The following is a 21,755-nucleotide window of genomic DNA, read 5'->3' as shown; positions in this document are numbered from 1 at the left end:
ATTGAGTCGATGAAAGCTATTGATACAATCTGAACAAAAGAAAATACCTGAATCTTGTCGCAGAGCGTTAATGTATGGCGTTGAATTCCATTTGAGTGCAAACCCCCGCAAGTAGCTTTCTGCTAATGCTTTATAGATATTCCGCTTGGATTATCCATCGAGTATATGGACCTCGTATTATTTTGGCCTCTTTTACCACTGAAGGACAGGACATAGTCGGCATGCGGACCCCTTTACCCCGCCACGCATCATTTATTCTCAATTTTTCAGAGCATCAAATATTAACGTCGTCCGTAAAGCTGAAGAAAATTACCATCCAAGCTATCTTAATTCCCCTACCTAATTTACCGCTTGCAAGTGTCTCCGAGGGGTAGCCAGTCTTTATTAGCGGACCGACTTTTCTTTTTCACCCCCGGTCCTCCACGTACACACACCACTGCACCGCTCCTTCAACGCAGGCACTCGAGCTTTATTAGATATACGTTCGCTTACCAGTTCCTTTAAGGTTCCCAGCGCCGTTGTAAGTTGCGTTCGGTATGCCCACCCCCGGGCTGTCACTGTGATTGTTATTATTAATATTGGGAATCAAAGCGAAGGACGACACCTCCTCTCGCGCGCCATAATTACCTCTCTCGGGAGAACAAAAAAGACCAGAGGAGGTTAAAAAAAAAAAAATATGATCCGACCGTTTCAGTGGTAGAACTAGCTTATCCCAGCGCCCGAATAACAGCAGCAGAATAAGTGGCTCTTCAGTCAGACTCTTCTCCTTACTTTGCGTTCTTTTGCGTGAACTTTGCCGACGAGTATCTGTATTTTGTATTATTCTCGCGGAGGAGCAGAGCGCAGAATAACCACGTATGTAACACTCCGTTATCCTATTTCAAAACAAAACGCACAATAAATAATAAATAAATAATGTTGAACTCACACACACTTCTAATTAATATATTATTAGCTTTGAATGTAATAAAGCTATCAGATACAACAATTCATTGCAACGGAAAAATAAACTACAAAAACTATACACTACAAGACGGAACAATGAATAACAAAAACCTGTCGTAGAAAAGTAAAGAACGTTCATTCATGGAAAGTAATACACATACGTGCCTTCATGGAATGTACGGTTATTTTGTCGGTTTTGTTCAACGTTAAATTACACTCCAGAGGAAGCATATGAACTTCACGGCTTAGGCTTTTGATGTTGTTTTCAAGGTAGTTATTCAGAAAGACAGATAGATAGAGAGAGAGAGAGAGAGAGAGAGAGAGAGAGAGAACTTTTAAAGACAGCCATCAGAGGGTACTATATACCCATATTTTCCGCAATAGAATAGCTCACGGTCACAGAAACTTTAATCGAAGTGCATGTATATGAAAGTATAGAATGGACCAAAAACAATAAATAGAGTGTGAATTATGTGTCACTATTCAATGCATAACAAAAAATTGATCCACTCATCAACATGTTCCCTTCAGTACATATCAGCATCCATATATCCCTGTAGCTCTTCTCATGCTGAACCTGGTGTGTGCTTAAATGGGGGACTTGATGAAACCAGGTCGCTGCTTGTTCTGGTATTAGTAGGCCAGTAGGGGACAGACTTCTGAAAATAGTATAAAACCAAAGCCCTGGTGCAATTGTGGGGCACTTTGCTTTAGGAAAGTGGTTCCCAAACCTCTCTTCGGGTACCCCCTGTCAGATCTAGGTATTTGATGTGTTTCATCTCAAGCACACCTGATACAACTAATCATGGGCTTGAGGTGCAATGCATTAAATGCATGGATGCAGCTGGGGGTACCTGAGGAGAGGTTTGGGAACCATTGCTCTAGGAAACTGTCAAAATGAGTCATTCACTCACAGTGGTCAACTACCAGTTTTACAGGGTAAACAAACATTCTTCCATCTCCACTTTAGCTGATGTGTGGTGAACCTTATATCACAGAATGGACACCACACACCACCCAGTTTAATGTACTGACAATGGTTCAGGTCAACCCCTAGTTCAACCACTGTAGCAGCATCAGCAAAATCAGAGATACACTATATGACCAAAGGTATGTGGACACCCCTTGGTCTGGGGCTCTTTTTCATGTTTGGGATAGTTCTCTTAGTTCCAGTGAAGGCACATCTAAGTGCAATGACATTCTAGACATGCTTTCAACATTGTGGCAACAGTTTGGGGAAGACCCTTTCTTGTTTCAGCATGACAATGTCCCCGGGCACACAGCAAGGTCTATTTAGAAATGTTTTTGTCGAGATAGGTGTGGAAGAACTTGACTGGCTTGCACAGAGCCTCAACCTCAATCTCATCCAACACCTTTGGGATGAATGGGAAAGCCGACTGCGAGCCAGGCCTAATTGCCCAATCAGTGCTCAAACTCACTAATGCTCTTCTAGCTGAATGGAAGAAAATCCTTGCAGCAATGCTCCAATATCTAGTATAAAGCCTTTCCAGAAGAGTGGAGGTTGTTATAGCAGCAAAGAGTGTACCAACTCCGTATTAATGCCCATAATTTTGGATGATATGCTGGATGTGAGGTGTCCACATACTTTTGACCATGTAGTTTATTAAGGTTTATTAACATTATTTGTTTATTGGAGTTGCAGAAATGGAGGTTCTGAAATATTTTTGTTGTGACACAGACAAATTGAGTTGAAAACACTGTACAGGCTGAACAGGTCCTTTCAAAGAAAACTGAAGTATAGTACTTCATTAATAATACATAGAGAGGTACAGGAATTAAAATGGGCCAGGATAAAGTTTTTGGATGAAAATATATTGTTTATTTAGCCTCTTTATTGCCCAATTTCCAATTTTTTAATACATTCATTAAGGCAATTATGTTATTCTATTGACATATGTACAGCATGAACTACAGGGGAATATATTACACTTACTAATGTTACTGGTTTATGCAAATGCTACTAATGGTCATGGTATGCACGTGCAGTAGGTGCTGTATCAATGCAAAATTGCAGAAAAACCACTTCAGCACCACGCACAAAGTAAACAGCTCCTTGATACTGAAACCGGTCTATAGCACACGTCGTATGCCAGCGCCTTGCAACGCTGAGAAAGGGTGACAAAATTGGCTAAATGTAGCGATTTAGCTGCAAGAGTCGAACATGAAAATGCCAACAAAAAATGGTCTCTGAAGACCACCGCAGTCTTGCTCTATTACCAAAAAGTTACAATTGGAGCTCAGAAGAAATATTCATATTTTGCTATTTTACTAAATAAAAAAGTGGCATAACACCACAAAGCTAAGCCGATTCATGCTGGTCACACTCTGGCCAAGACAATAACATGAAATCACATTCACCCTTTTGCATTAATTTGTTTTTATTGTATTCATAGATCCAGCATTATGTAAAATAAAAAATAAGTGCCAGTGGGGACACAATGATAGGCTACTCAAATGATTTAATAATGGAATTCAAATGATGAAGGAAAACAGAAATTAAGCTATTAAGGTGGGTGGTTTGGCAGTCTAACCTGAAATACTGAAGAGGATAGATATGATCAAATGTATTCATGAACCCTTCGGAATCTTTCTTCACTCAGAGTTCATGAATGTGTTACAAGTCTACAATCTTGAACGTTGAGAAATACACATGCACTTGTCCTGGAGTGTGTACAAACCACATTATGCTGCAATTTATCTGTTGGTTAGTATAGACTTTCACCGCAATTTGATTTCTTCACATTTTCATTTCTTCAGATTTTTTTCTCGCTTTCTGGGCCTTTTGGTTGTCCTAGTTTTAATTTTTTACTCTATGTTTTCGATTAGCCCTAACATTTATTTATCCATCCATTATCTATACCCGCTTATCCTGAGGGTCACAGGGGGTGCTGGAGCCTATCCCAGGGTGCATTGGGCAGGAGGCAGGAATACACCCTGGACAGGCTGCCAATCTATCGCAGGGCACACACACCATTCACTCACACACTCATACCTATAGGCAATTTTGGAGTCTCCAATCGGCCTACTTGCATGTCTTCGGACTGTGGGAGGAAATCGGAGTACCCGGAGGAAACCCACACGGACACGGGGAGAACATGCAAACTCCACCCAGAAAGGTCTTGTATGGAGGCGTTATGTTTTTAGAGGCTGTTTACATGAACACATTTAGCAATGGAAGGTAAAGCAGAAGTCCAGTTGAATGTCTTTTACGGTACACTGCTAAATGCTATTGTAGCAAATTTCACCATATACGGAACAGGCGACAGCTTCATATTAGCAGCTGACGCGTTCTGTAATAACAAAATTCAAAGTCATAAAATAATTAGCAAATGATCGATATGCAGCTTTTCATCAAGTTAAAAAATGTCGCAGTTATAAGTCAATGATCAGACTGTGCTTGTTGGTGTGTTTTTTTATTTTCAAAGTTTTTTATTTAAAAAAAATATTCAAAATATGGATTGTATATTTTACCCTCAGGGTCAAGCCATACATCCTTTAACAAGGTTGCCTGGCATCGCTCTGGCCTCCCACAATGGGCATGTTAACTATTTTTAGAACAGTGAATATAGATTGTATGTTTTTGAAATCCCCACACAGCAATAATTAATGAGTCCTCCTTAACAGAACTATGTGGAATGGAAAAATTAAATTTGAAATCTTTAAGTGCACCATGTTGACAGATTTCCCAGTCGCTCGGCCCACTTGCCTGGCATCGACAGCTATCCCAGCATGCCTTTCGGATGAAAAAAAACTAATCCCATTGGAATAAATGGAGGAAATTACAAAGTTGATTTTAATAGGAGGATGTGTGGCTTCACCCTTAGGGTAAAGCCACACATCCTCTGAAGAGAAGTGACTTCGCCATCTTAGATTTGAAATTTTATTTCCACATTCTACATAGTTCTGTTAGGAGGACACATTAATGATTAATTTGTGGGGATTTCCATAATATACAATGGATATACATTTAATAAAAAATAGAAATAGAAAAATATAAAACACACCCACAAGTAGATTGATTGTTCATGGGATGGGAGAGCAATGCCCTAAGAAGCCATGCATTCTCAGACAATAAGATAATATTTGTCCATTCATTTCAATGTGGGCTGAGTTTTCGTGTCAGCAAGGCAATCTGGGATAGCTGCCTATGCGAGGCAAGTGGGTGGAGTGACTGGAAATCCTGGGACAGTGCAATAACCAATCAGATTAAAGATCTGACATATAAACTGATTAAAAATTTTCACCATTCCATATAGTTCATTTAAGGAGGACTCATTAATTATTGCTGAGTGGGGATTTCCAGAATATATGATCAAAATATAGGATCAATATATATTTAACAAACACTGTTAGAAACACGCCCACAAGAGGCCGATTGTGGGAGGTGAGAGCGATGCCAGGTGAACTCATCCGAGGATGTCTTTACCCAGCAGCAACCAATCCTGTTCCTGGAGATCTATCATCCTGTAGGTTTTCATTTCAAACCTAATTGGGCACACCTGATTCTTAGCAGCTCAACAAGATCTCTAGCTGTTTTAGGGTTGGAGTGTAAACTTATAGGCCAGTTGATCTGCAAGAACAGGGTTGGTTACCAGTGTGATAGACTATATGACTGACCTAGGGTCACTACAATATCACCATTGCTGTGATAGTGGTCCAATCCAGTTGAAAAGAAAAGTAAACATCATCTCACAAAGTTAATCTATTTTGTGAATTTTGTCAGAAATCTGGAAAAATATATATACATAACTTTCAAAAGTCTGGCAGCAGAGTTAGCAGTGGAGTACTCTAAAATAACAGTAGTGAGATGAGCTGGCTAGCCACCACTGGCACAAGGCCAAAGTAATGTGTTGCCATTGTCAGCAGTGCACTATGGGAGGTCATTTCTGATTTATCTTATTAATATCTCTGTAAGGGTAAGTAACGGCTGGGTTTACTTTGAGGGATATGTGTAACTCACATGTCTCTCACTACTAGCTAGACAATTTGGGGCAAGAATGGCCTTCAGGCTTTTTTTTTTTTTTTGGCTGGACCACAACAGCAGAGCAATGTTGCAAATGAAATAGATCCTATGAAATAGATAAATAAAATGTCTAATCAGAATAATCAGGTAATTTACACTCATACAACCTCTGAAGGCATAGGCATTGCGCAAGCTGCTTTAGAATTATATGTATTTACGTGCATTTCTTTTTTCTTTTTTTTTTTGCTCACACAACAGCCATTGTAACAGTGGCCATATCTATAAAAAACTCTCAGAGTTAGAGCAGTGATCTAGAATCAGTATTCCATGGTCTATAACCTAACTTGATCCACTATGAGTCAAAAGGCCAGTCTGATCCAAGATCAGCACTGTAAAATGCTTTATGAATATTACCCAGATCCCAATGGATGTATGAGTGGCAGCAGTGCACTTCAGCAGTCATTAAAACACTTTTTTTTATTTTGGGTGATGCATTGATACATTGATTTTACATTGATGGTACAATATTGCAGATTTCAAATCCGCATTACTAAACTGTTTATATGTACATTGTGCGACAAATAGATTTGTATAGCACCTACCACTTAGAGGAAACCTGAAGCAGGCACGTCCGTCATCTTTATGAAACCAAATTTGCTTAAATGATTCATTAGCCCATGATGTACCACGGTTCACTGGATGCACACAGATGGGGTAAAGAAGGAAAAACTTATTTTGTGTTTTACAGGAATGCAGTTGACGTGAACAAGAAATTGTATGCAATCTACGACACAAGGTAAGAAACAAAACTGATTTAACATTCATTTTTTCATTTGTGTGATGAGTTATGTGTAAGTCTTTTGTTATCTTTTCTTGTTCTGATATCACATGTGTGTGTATATATATATATATATATAGTGAGATTCGTAATGTTAATGTTTTTTTTTCTTGACCTGGCTCTGTACTCCACAATTTTAGCATTATATTGTATTTATAGTCAAACAATTCACATGTGGTTAAAGTGCACATTCTCAACTTTAATTTAGGGGTATTTTTATATGCTTTGCGTTCGCCATGTAGAAACTACAACTTTTTATGCATAGCTCTCCCATTTCAGGGCGCCATAATGATCGGGACATATTAATCTTATGTAAATGAAAGTTTTCATGTTTCGTACTTTGTTGCTTATCCTTTGTATGCAATGACTGTTTGAAGTCTGAGGCCCATAGACATCACCAGGTGTGCAGTATCTTCTCTGGTGATGCTCTTACAGGCCTGTACTGCGGCCATCTTCATCTCCTTCTTGTGTCGGTGGCCAGTTGCCTTAAGTTTTGTCTTCAGCATATGAAACCCATGTTCAGTTGGATTCAGCTCAGGTGAATGACTTAGCCAGTGAAGAAATTTACATTGTTTGGCTTTGAAAAACTCCTTTGTTGCTTTAGCAGTATGATTGGGATCATTGTCTTGCTGTATGATGAAGCATCATCCAATGAGTTTGGAGACATTTGCTTAAACTTGAACAGATAACATGTTTCTGTACACTTTGGAATTCATTCTGCTGTTGCTATCAGTCCACAAGACATTTTTTGCAGAACACTGTAGGCTCTTTAAGGTACTTCCTAGCAAACTGTAATCTTCCCATTCTGTTTTTGTGACTGACTAGTGGTTTGCAACTTGCAGTGTAGCCTCTGTAGTTCTATTTGTAAAGTCTTCTGCCGTCAGTGCTCATTGACACATCCGCACCTGCCTCCTGAAGTGTGTTACTGATCTGTGGGACAGGTATTTGGGGTTTTTTCTTCATTATGGTGAGAATTCTTCAGTCATCCACTGTAGAGCTCTTCCTTGACCTACCAGGCCCTTTGCAATTACTGACCTCATCAGTCTTTCTTCTTAATGATGTTCCAAACAGTTGGAGCTGAAGATTTGGCCCATGTCGCTGGCAGTGTTTTTATTATTTCTCAGCGTCAAAATGGCTTTCTGAACTTGCATTGGCACAACTCTGGTCTTCATGTTGACAAACGTCAATAACACTACAAAGGAAATCAAAAGTCTAGAATCAAGACTATATACTAAAGGCTTTCTTACACCTATGCTACAGAAGCTATTGAACACCACTAACTAATCAGAAACACCTGTGAAGCCATTTGTCCCAAATATTATGGTTCCCTGAAATGGGAGGACTATGTTTAAAAGGTGTTGTGATTTTAAAAGGTGTAATGGTAAACCGAAATGTATTTTAAAAAATACTTTAAATTATACTTTCAATAAAAGTTGGGGATCTGCACTTTCACTGCATGTGAATTGTTTGATTACAAATAAAACATTCTGGAGTACAGAGTCAAATCCAGAAATAATATGTCTTTTTCCAAAACTCACTGTATATATATAGTGTAAATATAATTCCTGTCCAGTGGCTTTTATTGCTTCAGCACTTCAGTCAGTCCACTTATGTCTGAACTGCTGTAAAGTGCAGAATAAACAACAGCCCCATGAATACCCCATTTGGTGAGTGAAATGGAAAATGGAAACACACAACATGGCTTTACAACTTCAACACCGCCTCCTTACAAGACAGACTGCAGAGAGGATGGCCTCTTCATATAAAACCCATTACTGGAACAGAATCGTGTGCCACACATACACAAGCCATTTTGAGCCTGTGAAATCACTTGGATGGGCTCCTGTAGAAAGAACTGAAAATGTGCCGTACCGTGACAGGCTGCCTTGCGTCAGCCTGCATGTGGACTCCACTATACGGCCATCATTTTATAAAGCATATTCATGAAATTGCTCCTCTGAAGGGTACTCCATGTATGGCTGAGGGTGGGTGGGCGTGTGTGGGTATGTATCTATGTATGTGTGTGTATTTCCATCCCAGCTATTCTGAGAGAGCTCACTTTGCCTCACCGTGAACAGCTCTAGCTCCAAGCTACTGTAATAATAACATGCATCCAGGAGAAGGAGAAACTCACCCACATTTACATTACAGGCATTTAAATGTCTTCTCTCCATGTAGCTGGTAAGACAGCTTTGAATATATTAGTCTATGAAAGGGTTTTAATTATGTGCTTTCTTTCCTTTTTTTCTAATCAGATTTTTTTTAGAATATTCCTGCCCACAAATAAGACTGTGATACTCAAAGGAAAACTAAGAGGGATTAAAATAGGAACATTCTCTCAAATTCAGTCTGTCATTTAAAGCCATTAATCACATGAATTTACAACAGCATTGCAATTTTCCAATGCACACAATGATGCTTACAACAGAAACACAATGCATGAACTGTAGTATATGGACTGAAGGTATCACTGAGATATCCTACACATAAAGATTCCATTTGCATCTCAGCATCATAGATAGCAAAGAGAGAACACAACAAAACACAACGTTCAGTGTAAAATCAACTGATTACTTTTAATTGTAAGAATACATACAGTATGGTTAGACACCAAATGGCCATATATAAACTTTATCAAATTTGAATTTGATAGACATCTTAAACTATTTTTGTTCAATGACTCATTTCTGTCCCATAACTAGTAGACACAACCGTACCAGTCGAATTTTGAAGACCACTGATGCTTGAGTGTAACTAACCCTTATGAAAATCAGATATACTGAAATATGTATGTTGTAAATGTATTTATAACTTTCAGGAAAAAATATATAATATCTATTGCAATATCTGAAAGTGGCAATGATTTGTATATTTGACTATATATTGTGATACGTTACAGTATCATTTTATGGTCTGTAAAATATATTTTATTTAAATATATTGCAGTACGTTGCCCTTCCGGAAGGACTTCTGTGTATTATCTAGATCTGTAAAATTGCTCAATGCTGTTGTGCAGGAACACATTGGCTCTCAGAGCCAGACTGTAAACACATTAGGGCAACAGCTTCCTGTTCCATCACCACTCTGGAAGCTAATGGCGTATAGGAGATTCAGTCGGCTTTAGTCAACACCGAAGACTGAAACGACTCCGCCCCACTCCCCCCAACCCCTCAGGCTCTGCACAAAGCTCCAGTCCAAACCACACCAACTCCTATGGAATCCCCCAGAGCACGCTTCTAAATGAAATCAAAGTGCATCAACTTTACTGAAATGCAATACACATAAATCCAGTTTGTATGAGCTAAGTCAATTGTTTCTTAATAGACACCTTCCAAACCTCCCTTTGCACAGTCATTATATATATATATATATATATATATATATATATATATATATATATATATATAAACTTCAGGTAGAGGACAATTCAGCTAGGATATACACATTTATTGAATAACAACCCAAATTACGAGCATTTCTTTTCTATTTCTGCCTACAATAACACAAATAGACAGGTTTTACATGTATAAGATTACACAGAAGTAATCTTATACATGATTTTCCTCAAAATACTTTGTTTGGCTTAAATTACAATTAAATGAATTATTGGAAGTCTATCCAATCATTTCGCAAAGTGGGAGGTAGGAGGTTGGGAGGGAGGTGGATGGGTAATTGCATTGAGTGAAACCTTATCTACTTTTTAAAAACCCCAGGTGGCCTCATACCTTTGGCCTGTAGTGCAAGTAAAATAGGCACTAAAGTTGCAAGAAATACGGCAAAGAAGGAGCTAATGCTTAGATGTGTCGGGCCAAGTAAATATTGTGGCAAGACGGTTATTCACAGTGAGAAATTGCAAAGAAGCTTAAGATTTCCAAGTGCAGTGTTCAGTACACACTCAGAACGTTCCACCTGATAGGCAGTAATGTTAAGAGGAGAAGACCAGGAAGATCAATAGGGAATTTAAGTACTCCTCCAACTCTCTCTCACCCCCCTTTTACAAAATAATTGGAGTAAATAATTTGTTTGATTGTAATTAAAGCCAAAGGAGGTTATTTTGAGGAAAGCCATATCTAAGATTAAGTAAAAGTCATATTTTTGTCTTCTTGTTAGTAGAAATGGTTTCCAAATACTTTGATTTGTTATTCAACAAATGCACATATATTAACTGAATTCAAAAAAAAAAAAAAAAATAGAGTTCTGACTTTCAAGTCAGAATTCTGAGAATAAAAAAAATTCATATGTGGCCCTAATCCTCTTCCATATATATATATATATATATATATATATATATATATATATATATATATATATATATCCACTTCTGTCAACACCCCTTCTAATGAGAGATTTCAGCTATTTCAACCTACAGCCATGCAATCTCCATTGACAAACATTGGCATTATAATGGGTCTTACAGTAAAGTTTGGTGGACTTGTAATAATGGTCTGGGGCTGTTTTTCGTGGTTTGGGCTAGGCCTCTTTCTTCCAGAGAAGGGAGGTCTTAATTCTACAGCTATACAATGAGATTCTTGAATTTCAGCGTGGTACTGCCATAAGATTCCTCATTTCAAACAAGTCAGTTTGCCCCAATCAACCATATGTGTGTGCTCAGCTTCCAATACAGTAAGAGAATTTGGCCCATATTCTATTTACCCATAATGCATTTGGTACTTAACTTTCAGAAGTATTTCTAAACCTGTGCTACACCCACCGCCCAACCAACCCCCACACCCTCCCCAACACCCATCAAATATTTCTAAATAAATTTCTAAGAACTTTTAATGCTCTCTAAAAGCAAGGGAAACGTGAGCATCAAACAGGATTCATGCAGCTGAAATAGCATTAGGAGATCTCATTATCAGTGATTTCTCCATCTTCAGTAGCAGCTGAATAAAAGCTTATTGTTACTTCTGCGAAGCCACTTTGAGTGGGAGAGTGGGTGAGGAAGTGTTTGAGTGAGTGAAATAATGTTTCCGAGTAAATGTTTTCCTTAATGAATGAGTAAGCAAGTGAATGAGTAAATGAGAGTGGGTGTGTTGAAAAGTGAGTGAGTGGGTGCATGAGTGAGAGAGTGAGTGTATGTGTAGATGAGAGCATGAGGGATTGACTCCAATTCAGTGAGTGTGATTGTAGCAATGTGTGTGTGTGAGAGAGAGAGAGAGTAATCACTTTGGTGTGTGAATTAGTTAATGTGTTGGAAACTGAGTGCTTGGGTGAGTATATGAGTGTGTGGGTGACTGAGTATGTGTGGTGTGAGGGTGTGAGGTACCATAGCTACCATTACATTAGCTGGACTGCTTAAAAATCATGCCAGTTTTGATGTGTTTTCCACAATTAAGGACAACCCACAATGCAGAATGATTCAGAGATTCTGTTCGTTTTTATGGAGAAACCACATTTGATGTCTCCCGCTTTGCTTAACATATGCTGGTGCAGTAGCCTATGTGCCATTATCTGTGGGGAATGCAGATAGAATGATTCAATTTCATATGCTATTATTCTGTGTGCTATGCAGAAATAATGATAAAATTTCACTATAATCATACACAATATGACATCATTAAAATATTTAAAAAAAACTTTACCTTAAAAGACTAATTAAAGGAAATCTGGAATAAATGTAATTTAACCAATCCAGCGCAAAGGTATACCTGTAGTATATTCTATCACACCCATATGGAAATTAATATCGTTAAAAGAAACTGTATTTAAGTAGCATCCCGCCCCGTAACGGGCGGCTTATTAACTGTTTTAATAACCAATGGCTCTGGAACAGATTGATGTCGCAATATGTAAGGATCCAACCCAACTTTTTTCTTCATTTATTTTCAATTCAGCAGTAGTGCTTTTCACATTACAAGGAAACTGACGCCTCCTAGCCAGGGGTTCTCTAAGTGCGCTGTCTGAATGCATTTAATATTAAATTCATCTCGAATCACATTCTCTGTCTATGCGGTTCTTGAAATCCAGCCCCTGAATCGGAATGCGCATCCTATTACAACTGCCCACTATATCAATTAGCAGATTCCGTTTGTGTTTGTTTGATATCGTTCAAACAAGCAAAGCCCGAAATCGTTTTTTTTTTTTCTTTCATTCTTTTATTTTTAAAATTAAGATGAAGTCGTCACGTCGACTGTAAAGACCAGCAGTCTTAATTATCCAAATGGAAAACAACATCCACTTACGCGTTGTTTCTGGCCCGGTACAGACGCCCCCCTTAACTAAATTGTTGCTGGCCCCAGGAGGTTTAAAAAGTCCTTTGCTCTTCCAGTCAAGACAGCAGCACCCACTTCTACAAGCTTGCAGACAACCGTATCACGTGGGTATTTTTCTTATAGTGAATGTTTCATGCTTGGCATGTCAATTCTCACAAACTCCGGACAACGTGGTGAGAATGATCTGTCGTAGCACAGCCGGAAGAAAAAAAGACACATAACAGCTGCATTTGGAATGGCACTTGAAATTATTTGGCAATATGGAATTATAACATCGGTGGAGCGGACCATACAATAGATTATCTTAATTTCCTTTGCATATTATGGCTGGGAGCGATGTGCGTGGTTGTCTGAACAACGGTATCTGAAAAAGGAGGGGAATATTTGTTGGATAGCGGAGTAGCGGAAGTCAAAATCGAAGGGGAGATGGAGTGAAGGTCTGGCTGAGACCCAACCGCGAGAGCTCCTGTTGCCATCACCGGCGATGTCTTGGGCAAAATGCATCACATTTGCCCAGTATCCTTCCTCAAAAAACGCCCTTAGCAGAGTACGAGCAAAGCAGGGTTTCTGCAAATCTTTTTTTCTGATCAAGGTAATCTTCAGAAGCAAACAATGACTTCTTCAGCAAATCGGTGCTAATGGAATACGTTAATCTGTAGTCATCAGGATTGCTTCGGTAAATGCACTGAACGTCCGAGCGTTTTGTTGTTTTAGTCACCGTTGCTGTATTGCTACAGAACATAAGGAATGTTGGGATTCCAGAAAAGAAGATTATTTGGTGTTCTTTCAGCACCAGTTATTGTAGCAGTTGTGTGCTGTGCACAGAGGTAAGTGTTCGGTCCTCAAGTGTATATGGGACGGTTGTCTGTATGTAAAGTAGGAATAACCCTCTGGTTGTTTCTTTTCAGCGCCAATGAACCTGGGAATATGTCTTTTGTCAAAGAGACAGTGGACAAACTGTTAAAGGGATACGACATTCGCCTTCGACCAGACTTTGGGGGTAACGTTACGTCTTTCTCATTTTGAGTGGTATAATTTGGTATTAGGAAACTATCAAAGGCTTGTGAACGTTGTTTGCCGCTCTGTGATTACCCGTGTAGTGGTGAACATGTAGCCGAATGCATTTCGTTTATAATTGTGATTTTTCATTCATTTTAGGGGCACCGGTTGCTGTTGGCATGAGTATAGATGTGGCGAGTATAGATATGGTATCCGAAGTCAATATGGTGAGTGATGTTTCCTTTATATTTTATGTATTAATGTGACAATGTCTCCGTCGTTGTGCTTATTATTGTATTTCCAAGGAGGAAATGTATCAAGTAGTCCCCCAGCTCAATAATTGCGCACTTTACTTTCCTCTGGCAATGGTGATGTTGCTTTATCTAGGGGTAATATATCGGAAAGTTAATTGCCGGATACACCTGGGTCATTCTGGATTTGCATTGAAACGTTATGTTTTTCCCCTCGATTTTGTTCCTCTACAAATCAGACAAACGGTTAACAAATGGATTATGTTAGGCCTACGTGATGGGGTGGAAGATAAACCTACATTCACATAGGTGGTGATTTTGCACAGTAGTTGAAAAGGCCTTATCACTTATGGAATTCGCCAGAAACGTGTGGGTGCAGTCGGGTTGTACGCATCACTAACATAGCCATCCATTCTGCGCACTGATAAACGTGGCTTCCGTTTATTATGCTGAACAGTGCTAAATCTGGGTTGTTCAAATAAGTGTTAACGATTGATGTGGTCCACAGATGTGGAACATGTGTGCAGCATTTGACCAGTGGTTTGTTGTTCAGAATATCTTAAATTTTCCAAGCATCTTTATATTGTTTAATCTACTGCGCGTAACATATTTATAGAGAAACTATCATAAACAACTATCATAAAATGACTAATCTCTGCAATCTACAATCTCTGTAAATATACCCCTTCTGATCAACATCCTTGTGTGACACAGTATGGGTTAATGGTGGAAGCCCGCAGCTGTGGTAGAGCAAACTCTTACCCTGGGCTGAATATTCTCTCTCTCTCTCTCTCTCTCTCTCTCTCTCTCTCTCTCTCTCTCTCTCTCTCTCTCTCTCTCTCTCTCTCTCTCTCTCTCTCTCTCTCTCTCTCTCTCTCTCTCTCTCTCTCTCTCTCTCTCTCTCTCTCTCTCTCTCTCTCTATCGCTCTCTCTCTCTCTCTCTGATAGTAACATGTGATGTCAAAGTGAAGGTATTCTTAGTTTTGCATAGTGTTAACTGTGGAACACTTGGAAGTTTTCCACCCTGCATCGAAAATCCTTTGCAAGATCAGTCATGTCCACTGGCACATATCAACCTTGTGGGACAAGGGACGACAGTTGTCTTAAGCACTTAAGTACTTCCTAGGACTATCTCACATGCTTTGTAATTTGGTTGCACTGGATGATGAACTGTTTAATTGTATGTTTATTTCAATTTAAGGTGCATTGGCTTTGATTTCAGAATGTTATCATCTTATGACTTAATATGGAATTGCTTTATGACACACTTGATACTGTATTCTTTTCATAATTCAGCAGGGTTTTTTTCCATCCAAACACCTGAACACACAAATGTGTATGTAAAAAGGTTGTAGGATGTATGAATACATTTAAACCTTATGTCCCATTGGTCTAGTAGATGATGGATTTTGTGTTTTGTCACTGGTATTAGCATGAAGTGAATTTCTGTTAGAAAGAAAAATAATTATATTTGTGTGAACAAATGGAACAATGTTTCTGGATGAGGAATAATGGATGTACAGTCTGCTCCATAATGATTGGGATAAAGACATATTTTTTTGTGATTTGGCTCTGTACTCCACAATTTTTAGATTTGTAAACAATTCACATGTGGTTGCACATTCTTACAGTAGCTTTTATTTAAGGGTATTTTTATTCACTTTGGTCCCACCATGTAGAAATTACAGAACTTTTTATACATTTCAGGGCACCATAATGTTAATGACATATTAATGTCATGTAAATGCATGTGCTTTGCATCCAATGACTACTTGAAGCCTGAGACTCACCATGTGCCGAGCATCATATTTTCTCTGGTGATGCTCTGCCAGGCCTGTGCTGCTGGCATCTTCAGCTCCTGTGTGTTTTGGGGGCGAGTTGCCTTAAGTTTTCATTTCAGCATATGAAACACATGTTCAGTTGGAATCAGATAGAGTGTGTGACATGGCCAATGAATAATTTTCCAGTTTTTGGCTTTTAAAAACTCCTCTGTTGCTTTTGCAGTACGTTTGGGATCATTGTCTTGCTGTAGAATTACGTGTCATCCAGTGAGTTTTGAGCATTTGCTTGAACATGAGCAGAAAAGGTGATTCCTTCTGCTGCTATCAGTAGTTACATCATCAATGAAGACAAGTGAGCGAGTACCTGTGTAAGCCATACATGTCCAAACATACAGTAGTACCCCCACCCTCATATTTCACAGCTGAGGGGAGGGGTGCTTTGGATCTTGGGAAGTTCCTTTTGGCCTCCACATTTGACGTGCTCCTTCCATCACTTTGTTACAAGTGAATCTTGGTCTCACCTGTCCACAAGACCTTTTTCCAGAACTCTGCAGGCTTTGTTAGGTACTTCTTAGCAAACTGTAATCTGGCCATCCTATTTTTGCAGCTAACTAGTAGTTTGCATCTTGCAATATAGCCTGTGTAATTCTGCTCGTGAAGTCTTCAATGGACAGTAGTCACTGACACATTCATGTTTGACTCCTGAAGAGTGTTTCTGATCTTTCAGCTAGGTGTGTGGGAGTTGTTCTTCATTATAGTGAGAATTCTTCAGTAGAAGTCTTCCTTGGCCTACCTGACTCTTTTTGATTTTTGAGCTCACCAGTGCTCTCTTTCTTCTTAATGACATTCCAAACAGTTTATTTTGGTAAGCCTAAGGTTTGGCCTGTGTCTTCATGTCTTCACCCAGTCAACAGAGGGCGAGAGAGAGAGAGAAACATGGAGGGCTTTACGTTAAGATGAAATAATGTATCTTCATAGGGAGCAACTGAATACCTTTCTTCCATAAGCACTGTGATTAATCAAGGAAAACTTGCTGACTCACTGACTCCTCTCGATAAGAGAAATGAGCTTTATTAAAGATTGGCTTTAGCTAGAAGGCAGTCGAGATCTCCTGGGCTATCAGCCAAAATTAACAGCGTGTTGGGCCCTACCAGGGATCAGGCATGGGAGCCTATCTGGCTATCGGCCATTTTTCTGAACATAGTGGGTTTTGACAAGGCCCGGTTGTTGAATCAGCCTGGATATCAGCCACATTTCACATGTCAGTGTTTCAGGAAAACAGTGCAATCACTTTCAGTCACCTTATGTGAAGATTAATAACACTGGTGCAACATAACAAACAGGAAACGATTTCAGTTTTTACTTTGGATCTTTGATCGTCCTACGATTCCATCAAGCCAGGCCAAAAGCAACACAAAAAAGGCTTTCTTATAAATAAACCGTACTGTTGTTTAAAAAAACAAACAAACAAACAAACAAACAAAAAGAACAAAGGTGAGTGCTACAGAGAATGTGTGTGGGAGGTAAACCATTAGATTCACAGGATTCACTTTACGGCACTATTGCTGTGTGAGAACCTACCCAGTCTGAAGGATTACCGCTGTCTAATGATTGCTCTGAGAGACAGATTGATTTCACAGGAAGTGGAGTATGGAACTGTAGTAACAGTAATGCAGGGGAGAGGGAAAGCCATTTCCAGATCAATGGAACCTCCCTCTCCATAATCATATAGGGTATGAGAAAATGATGATGAAGACTGAGGTAAATCTTAAATGCACCATAATGGTGCAAAGTGCTTTATATATTCAGCAGATGCAGTTTATTATGATGCAGGCTGTATAATGGATAAACCATATCTGCCAACAACCAAGTGCCATCTATCTAGGGTCCTGTAGGTGGGGGTGAATATGAAACAAAAAATGCATCAGGAGTTGCAATGCATTATTTTCTCAAATAATTATTACCCATCATTTTTTTCGATTAAAGATGACCATTAACACAGAGACACTGGCTTTTTTGGTTTAAGATCAATGTTTTTCAGGGAATATACTTAACAGTACAGGTGTGATGTGTAGGTTTCTGTGTAGGTTTCTGTATTGTGCACAGACAGGTGTAGTAAAGTGTTTCCAAAGTCTCAAAGAGGAAAAAATAGGAGCCTGATCATATTCTCCAAACCAGTTTCTTTCTGGTCTGCTGATTTCAGTTGAAGAAAAATTCCATGTGTAGTATTTCAAAGCAGTTTGCACTCTTGATATTGTACTGTGGAATCAAATTAACTCGCTCACCTACAGCGTACAATGTCATATAAAAACAGGGCTGTTGCATGATTGTAGATACTTGTCAGAGTATATCACTTCCAAATGGCTGTCCTTTATGTGGACAGGAATGACACTTGCTCTATGATATTTTGTTTGAGCACATCTCTGGTGTGTCTGATCTTAGCAAGACATCACCATTTTGCAGTATGAGCACTGAATCAGCGGTGAGTTGTGTGGAAAACTGCAAAACGGACCTTAAACTGCTTCTTTGAATAGCATGCAGTATAAAACTTAAACTGACAGGACACGATAGAACATGTTGCATTCTGTCAGTAGAATAAGGGAGCATAGGTGGAGGTAAAAATAAATTTTACTATTAATATAGAGTTGTCAATACCAGGAACAGCTTGGCAGGTCATGTCGTCATGGTAGAGACATTTGGGGTTCAGGCTTGATGTAGTGCTGGATACTGTAGTTTGTAGGTGAATGGTGAGCTTAAACTGGCTTATTAGCCTGTTCTTGTCATTATGGATCTTTATGTTCTCATGTTGCATCACTGTGCCTGTTACCTATAGACCTATACATGTAGCAAAGCTACAAAGATTGGATCCTATACATCTATAGTTGAGGCCAAAAGTTTACATACATCTAGGCTAAAGACATTCAAACTCAATTTTTCACAACTCCACACGTCATGTTACCATACATTTCCTGTAAAGTCAAACTTTATTTACATAAGAGGTCATTTCAAAATAATAGCCAAGAGACATATTTATTTCAGCTTTTATATCCTATATCAGATTTTCAGTGGGTCAAAAGTTTACATACACTTTGTTAGTATTGCTTAACTTGTATCAAACACTTGTGGTAGCCTTCCACAAGCTTCTCAAAATACTTTGCCAGTATCTTTGCCCATTCCTCCTGACAGAACTGGAGTAACTTAGTCAGGTTTGTGGGCCTCCTTGCTCGGACATGCTTTTTAAGTTCAGTCCACAAATTTTCTATGGGATTCAGGTCAGGGCTTTGTGATGGCCACTCCAATACTTTCACTTTGTTGTCTTTAAGCCATTTTGTTACAACTTTGGAGGTACGCTTAGGATTATTGTCCTGTTGGAAGTTTTAACTTTCTAGCTGATGTCTTGAGGTGTTGCTTCAATATTTCTAGAAAATTCTCCTTACTCATGATGCCATATATTTTCTGAAGTGCACCAGTCCCTTTTCCAGCAAAACACCCCCACTACATGATGCTGCCACCCCCATGCTTCACAGTTGAAATGGAGTTCTTTGGATTAAAAGCCTCACCCTTTTTCCTCCATTCATAGCGCTGATCATTATGGCCAAACAGTTAAATTTTTGTTTCATCTGACCAGAGAACACTCCTCAAAATGGCTAGGACTTTGTTATGGTGTTCACCTGCAAACTTCATTTTAGCTCATTTATGCCGGTCTTGGAGTAGGGACTTCTTCCTTGCACGACAGCCTTTCAGGCCATGGTGATGTAGGATTTTCTTTATGGTGCATGTAGATACTTTGGTACCTGATGCCTCCAACTACTTCACCAGGTCCTTTGTTGTTGTCTTGGGGTTCAGTTGAACCTTTCGGTCCAAAGTTCATTCAGCCCTGGGAGTTAATTTGTGCCTCCTTTCTGAAAGATGCAGTGTGTGGTCCCAACATTTTTATATTTGCATTCAATTGTGTGTACAGATGCTTGTGCTACCTTCAGTTGTTTGGAAATTGCTCCACACCAGACTTGTGGAGGTCCACAATTTTTTTTTCTGAGGTCTTGGCTGAGTTGCTTGAATTGTCCCATGGTATCAAGGGCAAAAAGGCAGTGGCTCCAAAGGTAGGCCCTAAATACTGCCACAGGTGCCAATTAAGTCCCAATTGACTCCTAATTATGACAGTTGACCAATCAGAAGCTTCTACAAAGTCATTACATCAATTTCTGGAATCTTCCATATTGTTTAAAGAGACAGTCAACTTGGTGTATGTAAACTTTTGAACCAATGGAATTCTGATATACTGAATTAAAGCTGAAATAAATCTGTCTCTAATCGATTGTTTTAAAAATTACCTCTGATGTGAACAAAGTAATTGCCTTAATTGACTTGCCAAAATAAATGTATGGTAACATGAAATGTGCGGACTTGTGATAAACTGCGTTTGAATATCTTTAGCCTAGGTGTAAACTTTTGGCCTCAACTGTAAACAAAGAAGGATTCTTCCTAATCGAATGGCTAGTGACTGCTCTTACCTTGGAAGGATATGGTTTAAATCGCCAGCCAAATATAAGACTTTGGTCAATTTTTTTTAAAAAATGTGCTTTTCTAACTGGCTTTCAGCAATGAACAGGATGATTGCTGTGATGGGGAATGAGCCAATCTATGACAAACTTGTACACTTGTACATCTTCCATTATTGAAATGCTGGCTTTGAGGGTAAGCATAGTGGGCCCTATTTAAATTTGGCAGACTTACATACTTGCTTAAGTGTCGAAAGCTACATGTGTTCTCAGCATGCCCACGGGTGGGCAAATACACTGGCACTGGAATTCCATTTATAGTCCATCCTAGTTTCTCTGATACCTTAATTATACATATAAAAAAACATTGAAATTACGTTCTTGATAATTAAGTTTTCAGTAACCCTGAACAGCCCGTTTATGCACATTTGCCTTAAAATATCATCTGGGTATGACCATAAAGTGAAAAAAAAAATCATTTTGACAAGTGTTAACTTTTCTGTACATATGAAAATCCTTATTTAGGATTGTTTTCAATAGGTCTGTTTGAAACATTAGCCTCATAAACAAGAAGTCCCTGACTGTTAAAAGTGCTCTGTTTATATATTGATTCATAGCCCACATTTTGTTTCTGTTTGACCAGTGTGATGAGTGTTTGTTCTTCTGCCTCTCTCTAGGGAAGGCTTGTGTGATAGCACGAGAAGCAAATTCATCATTTCGATAATGAAGCTGTAAACCACCTGAGAAAAGATCTCCCTCTATTTTATTAATTATATATATTAATTTGGATGCCCAGATGTGTGAAATAGGCAACCTATTATTATAATAATAATAATAATAATAATTTTTTTTTTTTAAAGCAATTATACTTCAATTATTTAAAAATCAACAACATTTTAATATCCAGTAATTCTATCATGGTAATAGTCTAACAAATTTCCTTTTGTTTAATACATGGACTAGTGCCAGATACCAGTTCAAAGGTACAAGCGATGGAGATGGAAAAAAAAAGATTTTATGCTGGAGGTAGTTGTGCAACAAGTGGCCAAGCACCACTCCATTTTACATGGTTCACAGTCCCTTACACATGGACACGTGTCTGCAAATGTATGACATAAGATTGTGGAAGTGGTGGTGCTATGTAAGTGGAATGACTTGAAACATAAATGACTTGAATCGTAAATAGTGGGAATTTGATAAGTTTGTATCATTACTTCATCATGTCTTAACTTTCAGCAAAGCC

The 21,755-nt window shown here is 38.8% G+C and overlaps 2 protein-coding genes across 7 annotated transcripts in view; one reads left to right on the top strand and one right to left on the bottom strand.

Annotated features, from left to right (window-relative positions):
* The window catches only part of gabra5 (gamma-aminobutyric acid type A receptor subunit alpha5), a 56,963-nt gene extending 43,987 nt beyond the window's left edge, over positions 1-12,976 (bottom strand). Inside the window, exon 1 of one of the 5 annotated variants that reach the window (XM_035410435.1) lies at positions 12,953-12,976. The gene's annotated coding sequence lies outside the window, so the exon portion shown is untranslated. The other 4 variants (XM_035410431.1, XM_035410434.1, XM_035410432.1 and 1 more) reach the window with 4 other exon arrangements.
* A 48-nt stretch (positions 12,977-13,024) lies between these two features.
* Positions 13,025-21,755, top strand: part of gabrb3 (gamma-aminobutyric acid type A receptor subunit beta3) — a 68,643-nt gene continuing 59,912 nt past the window's right edge. Inside the window, exons 1-3 of one of the 2 annotated variants that reach the window (XM_035410428.1) lie at positions 13,025-13,809; positions 13,891-13,982; positions 14,141-14,208. In XM_035410428.1, the coding sequence (XP_035266319.1) occupies positions 13,730-13,809; positions 13,891-13,982; positions 14,141-14,208 (240 nt within the window). In that variant the 5' untranslated portion in view covers positions 13,025-13,729. The remainder of the gene's footprint in view (positions 13,810-13,890; positions 13,983-14,140; positions 14,209-21,755) is intronic. The other variant, XM_035410429.1, reaches the window with a different exon arrangement.

This window comes from Anguilla anguilla, chromosome 3, assembly GCF_013347855.1.
Source record: "Anguilla anguilla isolate fAngAng1 chromosome 3, fAngAng1.pri, whole genome shotgun sequence".
NCBI classification, from domain to species: Eukaryota; Metazoa; Chordata; class Actinopteri; order Anguilliformes; family Anguillidae; genus Anguilla; species Anguilla anguilla.
The sequence above is the reverse complement of the archived record's forward strand: the minus strand, read 5'-3'. Positions and strand labels throughout refer to the sequence as shown.